We start from the raw sequence: 9,154 nt of genomic DNA, 5'->3' as shown, positions 1-9,154 counted from the left end.
GTTCCAGCGCTCAAAATAAATAAATAAATAAATAAATAAATAAATAAATAAATAAAATACACGAACCTATTTTTTAGGATGCCCATGTCTTTTCTTTGAGGGATGTTAATGAAAAGGGTCCAGTGCATGCATGCTTCAGAATACTGAGAATGGAATTAGGAACATTGGGTAAATAGTTCGGGTTATACGAGCTCATGCGAGCTCGTAGCAGCTAAATTGGGATCTACCAACCCTGCAATGCCCCTTCCTGCTATTGGGATACCCGTACAGAGTTCAGAAGTTAGTTGGCTGCAAATGGAAACCAGTCTCAGTGCGCGCAGTGAGCTCAAAGTCCGACCGGCACTAACTAATGCTCACTCAGTAACCAGTACACCCCCTACAGGTCCACCCACTCCTAATCGACGTACTCCCATTTCTTACTAGACGCGTCTAGCGGAAGCATACCACGTAAAATCTGAGCCCTACGCCCGGTGACACTATAAAAAGGGGTGTGACTCCTAGAGGAGCGCCACTCTGGTTCGGGAAAGGCTGCCTGCAGGATCTCTAGCCTAGCTCTCCGAAGCAACCGCAGCAGAAGCCAGCAACTCAACCCGCAGCACTCCAGCCATGGAATCCCACACCAATTGTAGGTGCCCCTACTGCACTGACTTTAACAACTTGGAAGGGCAAGTGAAGGAGGAATCATCTCAGGGTCAGTATCTCGACGAGAACTTGGGAAAGAAACCTTCTTTTGCGCGCCCTCAAACTGATGAAGCTCGCCACGGCTCCTTTAGAGTGGTCCCCACTCTTCCTGCCCTAGCACCCTGGACTCCAACACCCCAATTTTTCTTTTTTGCTTTCTTCCTTCTCTAGATTCACAGACTAGCTTGAGCTCCACTATTTTGGCAGGGGCCGACTACGGGGGAAATACAGAATTAGATACAACTGACTACTCCAACTCTGGAGCTGGCAAGGAGGAAGACTTGCAGATAATGAGTCAGTGCCTGGGTATGGGTAGATTTCACTGCAAACTTGTAGAGCAAAGTTAATTCGGGCTCAGCCCGATGTCTAGGACGTGCTCGCAAAGGGCGGGAAGGGGGGAGCGAGAGGCGCGCTACTGGAGCAGTCACCATCACCACTCTAGGGGGAGCCTCTCACCTTTTCCTTGCCGCGCACGCGGTTTGAGCGCCAACGCACTGGCATTTTGTTTGTGCTTTTTCCCTTTCTCCAGATTCTCAGATCACCTTGGCCTCGACATTTCTCGAAGGGACAAACGACCAGAAAAGTGCGGGATTGGAATCCTCTAGTGAAAAATCAGATGTCCCTGTTGCAGAAGCAACGCGAGCCTGGGATGAGGTCGAAAACCTTGGGCGTGGAGACAGCTTTCCGGAGCCCAACATTCAGCCGGAGCAGAAGGCGGCTGCCCCCGTGGCGCTGGCCCCGATGCCACCCCTGCCGCCCATCCCTCTGCTGGCCCCGCTGCAGCCCCGGCCGCAGCCCCCGCTGCAGCCCAGGCCCCAGCCCCCGCTGCAGCCCAGGCCCCAGCCCCCGCTGCAGCCCCAGCCGCTGCCCCCGCTGCAGCCCCGGCCGCTGCCCCCGCTGCAGCCCCGGCCGCTGCCCCCTCTGCAGCCCCGGCCGCTGCCCCCGCTGCAGCCCCGGCCGCTGCCCCCGCTGCAGCCCCGGCCGCTGCCCCCGCTGCAGCCCCGGCCGCAACCCCCGCTGCAGCCGCCGCCGCAGCCGCCGCCGCAGCCGCCGCCGCAGCCGCCGCCGCAGCCGCCGCCGCAGGCCCCACTGCAGCCCCCACTGCAGCCACTGCCTCAACCGAAGCGCCGCCGCTACCGCATCTCCTTCACTCCGCTTCAACTGCGAGAGCTGGAGGCCTATTTCCAGCGCGCCCAGTACCCCGACATGTTTGCTCGGTGAGCGGCTTTTTTTTTTTCCTGCGTTGGCGCCTAGTTCGTTGGCGGGCTCCAGGCTTTGCTGGGTCGTAGGTCTCCAGAGGCGGGAACCACCTAGGGGGCGCCAAGAGCCTGGGGTCCATCTTAGATCTGTCCACTGTGGCGAGGCAAGTGCGCACCACCAGAATTGGCGGGCTGGCGGGAGAGGGTGGGGGAAGGGACGGGAGGACACGAGGGGGGAGGGCGGCGGGCGGGGGAGACAGGGGGACTGGCGGCGAGCCGGTCGGGAGGGCCGGCGGGGGGGAGGTAGGCGGGGGCGGCTGTGGGCCGACCGGGGGGAGGGGGTAGCGGAGGGCCGTCGGGGGAGGGACAGGTGGGCCGGCGTGGAGGGGGGGACGGGGTGGCGGGGGGGGGACGGTTCAGGTGGGCGGACATGGAGTGGGGAAGCGGCGTGGAGGGGGGACGGGCCGGAGGGGGCGGGACGGGCCGGAGGGGGCGGGACAGGTGGGCCGGCGTGGAGGGGGGGACCGGCGGGGACGCGGCGTGGGGGGGGGGAGGATCAAGAGGGACGGCAGGGACGCGGTGGGGGCGGCGAGCCGGCGGGAGCGTGGGTGGCAGCGCGGGCTGGAGGGAAGGGATGAGCATGAGCAAGGAGCTCGCGGCAGAACTGGAACCCGCTTTACTTAAATCTTGGTAGTGTGTTCAGCATAAATTTGGGTCTTTTTGTTTTGTGTTTTGCAGTTTGGCATTTTAAAAATCTTAGAGTAAAAATTGACTTTCCTCATTTAGTGAACTTAAAAACCCTTTGATTTTCCACACGAGTTGAGCACTACAGTGGGTGCCAGCAGGGTGCCGCTACACCTAGGGCTCTTCTCCCACATTGCAAAGTGCTGGAATTTCCTAAATCTGTGATGCTCTGTAGTCCTAAAGCTGTAGGGGAAGGGCCTACTTATTCTAGCTAGGGTGAAATCAGGGGCTGAGATTGGTTGCTTTACATAATGACGACAGAGCCCCACTCTGACTTTGTGGCACTCAGCCTTCAAATTGGGAAGAGAAAAAGAATAATTTCCATTGGGCACACTTGGGTCTAAGTACTCTTTGAGAGTTTACCTCGTCTTCTTAGAATAAATGGAAATATTCAGGTCCAAAGCACCAGTTTGGGGTTGGGGATTTAACTCAGTGTTAGGAAGCCCAAAGTGAGTCCCAAGAATCAAGGTTGGGGAGGTGGGTAGCCCTTTATGGGCAACTGACATTTTGGTTTTTGCACAGAACAACCTCTCAAGAAAAATATTTCGAGGGTTATTCTCTATTGTTCCACAAACAGAAAAAAAGTTATATTTAGTTAGCTAACTACCAGACATTTTCACATATATTCCCCTTTTTAAAGTTTTAAATTGAAGAGATTACTTGTGAATAGGAAGCCACCCCCTAAATCCAGTTTCTCTGTGAATTATAGTGCAGTTTTCTTTTTAGCCACAACTCCAATACTAACCATTACTTTTTTTTTAATCCCACCAGAATGAATCTTGCCCAACGTCTGGGTTTGCCTGAATCCAGAGTGCAGGTTAGTGAATTTTTGAAAAACAGTTAGGTAAGGCAGGTACTCTAAAACACATTTAGGTTATGTTTTGTCCTGGGCATTCTCAAGTTGGTATGTTTCTGTTGTCTTTTCTGTTTTGTGGGAAATGGATTATATATTTGGACTCTGTGTGTGTGTGTGAGAGAGACAGAGAGAGAGAGAGAGAGCGCGGGAGCGAGGGAGAGAGAGAGAGGGAGCGAGAGAGAGAGAGAGAGAGAGAGAGAGAGAGAAGGAGGGAGAGAGAGAGAAGGAGGGAGGGAGAGAGAGAGAGGGAGAGAGAGAGAGAGGGAGAGAGAGAGAGAAGGAGGGAGAGAGAGAGAAGGAGGGAGGGAGGGGGAGAGAGAGAGAGAGAGAGAGAGAGAGAGAGAGAGAGAGAGAGAGAGAGAGAGAGAGAGAGAGAGAGAGAGAGAGAGAGAGAGAGAGAGAGAGAGAGAGAGAAGACTGGATAGATGCATGCTGGGAATTGAATGCTGAGTCTCCCAAATGCTGCTTAGCTAGCTACATCCATGGCATTTTCCTAGTATATATAAGGTTCAGACTCATCCCCAGCCCTGCAAACAAATAAAACTAGAATCGACAGTTTTATATTCTTTCACTGGAAAAGTTATAAATATGTGGTCTGAGATAGGTATCTTTACAGATTCCATTCAACTTCAAGTTTATGAAACTACAGTTCAAGTAACTTTTCTATTCAGAAATTTATTTTTTCCAGTTTTAAAGAGCAAATTTGATTTTTTAAGTTTCCAGAAAAGCTATTAAAAGTCCAAATGTGCCTGTTTTATTTTACTGTGATGTTCATTCTACTTAATGGTGACCTAATTGATCACATGGTCAATGGTTGCAGAAATGATATTGAAGTAAGTATCTAGTTATTTGGATTTTCAAAGAGCCAAGACAATTTCTTACATCTAAGATTTTGTTTTCTTTTTTGGTGATTTTTTTAATGTAAGTTTTCTGAAATCTAACTGGGAAATGCTCTCTGTCTATCTTCTTATCTGTTAATGTAAAATACCTTTTCCATTTATTCAGGTGTTGACAAAATTTCTATTTCATGAAATAAAAAAGGTGACTATGTACAGTTATGGGGAATGTTTAAAACATAATTGCATTACATAAGTATTTAGTAGAAAATCAGGATAGGCTTCTTTCGTCATAGAGTGTGTATGTGATGGAAATAGTTGCATATCTGTTTGGGTGACATACAGGAAAAAATGTCCTTAATAAAGCTGGCCACTGAACTAGGGCATCTTGATGACACAGGCTGGCCTAGCACAGGTTGAGAGGCCAACAAAGCAGATTCCAAGGAAAACAAGTTTTTCTGAGTGACACTCTTCACACAAGCATAAAAGCAAACACACTAGCTTCCACATCTTAAGAATTACCAGAAAACCGAAAGTAAGGAGAGAACATGTTCTGAACTGCTTGGAAATTCACGGCTTTAATTTTCTTTTCCCAGGAAACTTAGAATCCACACTGTCTTCCTTTTTTGTTTGTTTATTTTGCAGTAAAGTAGACTTGCTTTAGGAAACCAGAATTGAGAATATTGACTTAAATATGTCCTCAAAACAAATTTTTCTATCCATTGCCTTTGGTTACATTTAGGAAGATTTGATGGTTGATGCATTTGCATCTTTCCAAACAGACTTTATACTGGAAAAAAATTGAATCCTGAGATGAGACAGTAAAAGTAGTTTTGAACAGTAAGAGGCTTTTGCCTCAATTGGAAATTCAGGTTCAGAGCTTCCAAAAAGAATTAAGTCATTAAAAGCTCCGCTATCCAGTTTGCTAAGAGTAAAAACTAATTGAAGACTTGATTGTACATTTAATGGTTAGCAAGTCTTTGGGGACGAACCTTTTTTTTTCCAACCCTCATTCCCATTGTTGTTTAACACCTTAAAATGTGGATTTGGTCCTTCCTGCTTCTCATTGCGGTATTTTTTGCTAAGGAATGAGACTTGCAGGTCCTAGGATCCCTGCAACACTGTGCAGCAGTTGCTCTTATACGGAATTGCAAAACGAGCAAAAATTAAAGGAAATGACAAGCCACAAAACTTCCAGGACTGTGTGGCTGGGTCTCTTTGACTTCACCACCAACTGTTTCATTTTCAAGTGTTTTTAGAGGACAAACGAACCCTTAAACGTCCTTGGGGGAAATGTGACTAAAAGATCAATAATCTCCTAAGTACTAGTGACCTCAGATTGAAGATAGTAGTTTCTTTTAAACACAGAGTGGTTCTGTTCAATATGATTTGAGTCAGACCTTGCCTTTTTAAACAAGCGTTTTCACCACCATAGGGGCGACAGCATTCCTAGTACAAAGGAGAAGCGGATAGTTCTATAACTAGTTTAACACTTCTTTACCTTGTTTATTAGATATTAGCATTACCAGCAAGGACCTGGTACAGCTCATCAGCTGCACCTCCATCTAAGGCCCAGAAAGTGGTTAAAAATTAGTAACGGGAGAAGAGAAATACAGCAACATTTCAAACTCTGCACCAAGCTTAGTTCACTAGATTTAATTTCAGCGGCATGTATGTTTTTTTTCCCTATTACAACATTAGTTGTCCAATATCCTAACCAAATCTTTTTTCCTCTGATTGAAGATTTGGTTTCAGAACAGAAGAGCCAAGTGGAGACAACTTCATCGGGCGTATATATACAGAAACATGATTCCAGTGGCCATGAGTCCCCCTGTGGGCGTATACGTGGATGGCAATTACGGTCCCATCCCTATTGTGGAGGTTATTTGGAAATATCACCCTGTGCTGCCGCTGCCAATGGATCCCAACATTCTGCCTCTTCCACCCCAGCCCCCTCCACTATTCAGGGTGCCTGTACCACCTAGGCCACCCCCTCCACCTCCATTTCCCTGGCCACCTATGCAACCTAATGGTCAAATTCCAAATGTAGCTATGGGATGCAACTGTGCCCGCAATGGCTACTTTGCAGGTCACTAAAGTGTACATCAGTTTTCCCAAAGTGTTTTCCAATAAGATTTATACTGTTCATAGACATTGTTAAGAGTTACTTACCAGGGCTGGAAAGATGGCTCAGAGGTTAAGAGCACTGACTGCTCTTCCAGAGGGCCTGAGTTCGATTCCCAGCAATCACATGGTGGCTTACAACCATCCATAATAAGATCTGGTGCCCTCTTCTAGTGTATAGACATACATTGAGACAGGATGTTGTATTCATAATAAATAAATAAATCTTTAAAAAAGAGTTACTTATCAAATACCTGTTAAATGAAATTGTATACAAAGCTAGTGCCTTATCCTCTGTATAAAGTTATGATTTTGTGTTCAATAAAAGTTTGGTTTAGCAGCATATTGGCTTTCAGAGTTATACTGTGTAAAGGGTATGAGTGGAAATTGCTAAGGGAATGAAATTTAAACATAATATTGAAGAGGCCTCCATTTATAAAATAGTATCCCTGGGTTACTTTTTGTTGTTTGGTTTTTTATTATTTTTATCTAAATTAAAAACAATCTTATTTTACATGCCAATCCCAGTTCCCTCTCCCTCCCATCCTCACATTCCCCCAGCAACCCCCATCCTCTCAGGGAGGATGAGTCATCCTATGGAGGACCATCAAAGTTTGTCACATCATTTGGGGCATGACCTAGCCCCTGCCCCATATATCTAGGCTGAGAGAGTTTTCCTCAATGGGGAATGGGCTCCCAAAGTCCATTTGTGCACTCGGGATAAATACTGGTTCCACTGCCAGAGGCCCCATAGACTGCCCAGGCCTCCTAACTGACACCCACGTACAAGGGACCTGGTTCAGTCTTATGCTGCTTCCCCAGCTGTCAGACTGGGGTTCCTGAGCAACCACTTGTTCAGCTCAGCTGTTTCTGTGGGTTTCTTGACCCCTTTGCTCATCACTCCTCAACTGGATTCCAGGAGTTTGGCTCAGTTCTTAGCTGTGAATCTCTGCTTCCATCAGCAACTGAATGAAGTCTCTAGGATGGCATTTAGGATAGTCATCAATCTCATTTTAGGGGAAGGGCATTTAAGGTAGCCTCTCCACTGCTGCTTAGATTCTTAGTTGAGGTCATCCTTGTGGATCCCCAGTAGGATATGTTTATCATGAAAATTTCCGAAGTGCCTGAAGCAAGTATACATGGAGTAACACATGTCTCTCTATACATCTCACCCTCTCCGTTTACATTACGATTTTGCTCGGGTGAAAGCATATGCATGTGCCAAGTTATTCAGGAGTGTTTCTGGAAAGGACGCAGTCATTTCCAAGCAGGGTGGTGTTGCAGTGAATCAAAGGAACTCACGACAAACCCTGGACTTGGGAAACATTCTAGAAGGTTACTCATCACTCTTTAAGGGGGGATAGCAGTCAATCACCTGAGCAATCCCCTAATTTCATAAATTAATGTTTTCTAATTTGTGGAGAGGGTGGAGACTGGAGTCATTCTGGTCCCATAGTTCTGCCATTTGAGAGTAAGGAGAGCTAGCTCATCAAGACTGGAAAAGGACCGGAGAGTTAGCTCAGGAGGTAAAAGCATTTGAGATGCAAGCCTGATCACCTGAATTTGATTCTTGGAGCTCCCAGTGGAGGGAAAGAACCGACTCTCCAGATTTGTCCTCTGACCTCCACTCAACATACATCACACATGCAGATATATAAATAAACAGACCATAGACTGGGAGTGGTGGCTCATGCCTTCAATTCCAGCCACTTGGAAAGATGAAGCAGGCAGTTCTCTGATTTTGAGACCAGTCTAGTCTATACAGTGAGTTCCAGGTCAGTCAGTGATGCATACAGGTCCTGAACTTTTTTTAAAAAAGTAAAACAAACTGGGCATTGGTGGCACATGCCTTTAATCCCAGCACTCGGGAGGCAGAGGCAGGCAGATCTCTGAGTTTGAGACCCGCAAGAGCTAGTTCCAGGACAGTCTCCAAAGCCACAGAGAAACCCTGTCTCGAAAAACAAAAAAAGTAAAATAAATTTAAATAATCATAAAATGTTATTGTTCCCTTTCCTTACTCACAGGCAGAAAAGCTGGTTGCTATAGATTTCCCAGATAAAAAGCAGAAATTTCATCAAGTATATATTTTTCTATGTACTTTTATTATTCTTTTAAAAAATCATTTTACATCTCTGTAAGTTCGAGACCAGCCTGGACTACCAAGGGAGTTCCAGGACAGCCTCCAAAGCCACAGAGAAATCCTGTCTCGCAAAAACCAAAAATAAAAAAATAAAAAAAAATCATTTTACATTCTAACCAAAGTTCTCCCTCCCATCCCTCCTCCCATCCCCTTGCACCTCCCCATCCCATATATATTAATCAACCTGGACAGAATCCTAGTTCCTACAGGTGAAACACTGGAAGGAAATCTGTTGGTTTAATGCTGCTCCAAGCAAAGGATGGTATCCTGGGTGATGTTTTAGAATAATTCTTGCAAGGCAGCAGTCATGGATAGAGCAATAAACAGAAAATGGCAGAGCATGCATGAGGTCATAGGTTCTCTTCTCAGCACTGAAATTCAAAAACGATCGGAATGCTGTTTTTTCTATACTGTCATTATGCCAATCTACCCAGGAAGAAAACAGCAGAAACCAAAAAAAAAAAAAAAAAAAAAAACAGCTGAAACCAAAATGCAGCATGGAGGACAGGGAACAGACTCACGGATTTTTGTTTGTTTGTTTGTTTTTGAGACAGGGTTTCTCTGTAGCTTTGGA

The 9,154-nt window shown here is 46.6% G+C and overlaps 1 protein-coding gene across 1 annotated transcript; it reads left to right on the top strand.

Annotated features, from left to right (window-relative positions):
• Nucleotides 1-521: 521 nt before the first annotated feature.
• Esx1 (ESX homeobox 1) lies at nucleotides 522-6,562 on the top strand. Its single transcript, XM_040743772.1, has 5 exons — nucleotides 522-691; nucleotides 853-987; nucleotides 1,211-1,898; nucleotides 3,396-3,441; nucleotides 6,060-6,562. Exons 1-5 carry the CDS (start codon nucleotides 607-609, stop codon nucleotides 6,411-6,413), a joined length of 1,308 nt encoding a protein of 435 aa, XP_040599706.1. The 5' UTR covers nucleotides 522-606; the 3' UTR covers nucleotides 6,414-6,562.
• Nucleotides 6,563-9,154: the final 2,592 nt, after the last annotated feature.

This window comes from Mesocricetus auratus, unplaced genomic scaffold, assembly GCF_017639785.1.
Source record: "Mesocricetus auratus isolate SY011 unplaced genomic scaffold, BCM_Maur_2.0 Super-Scaffold_100003, whole genome shotgun sequence".
In the NCBI taxonomy this organism is placed as follows: Eukaryota; Metazoa; Chordata; class Mammalia; order Rodentia; family Cricetidae; genus Mesocricetus; species Mesocricetus auratus.
The sequence above is the reverse complement of the archived record's forward strand: the minus strand, read 5'-3'. Positions and strand labels throughout refer to the sequence as shown.

Bases quoted from the DNA above. Each gene is read 5' to 3' on its own strand.
- Esx1 (XM_040743772.1), top strand. From the start codon at position 607: ATGGAATCCCACACCAATTGTAGGTGCCCCTACTGCACTGACTTTAAC. The intron at 988-1,210 runs GTATGGGTAGAT...CCCTTTCTCCAG, and splicing joins GATAATGAGTCAGTGCCTGG to ATTCTCAGATCACCTTGGCC. The intron at 3,442-6,059 runs GTTAGTGAATTT...CTCTGATTGAAG, and splicing joins TGCCTGAATCCAGAGTGCAG to ATTTGGTTTCAGAACAGAAG.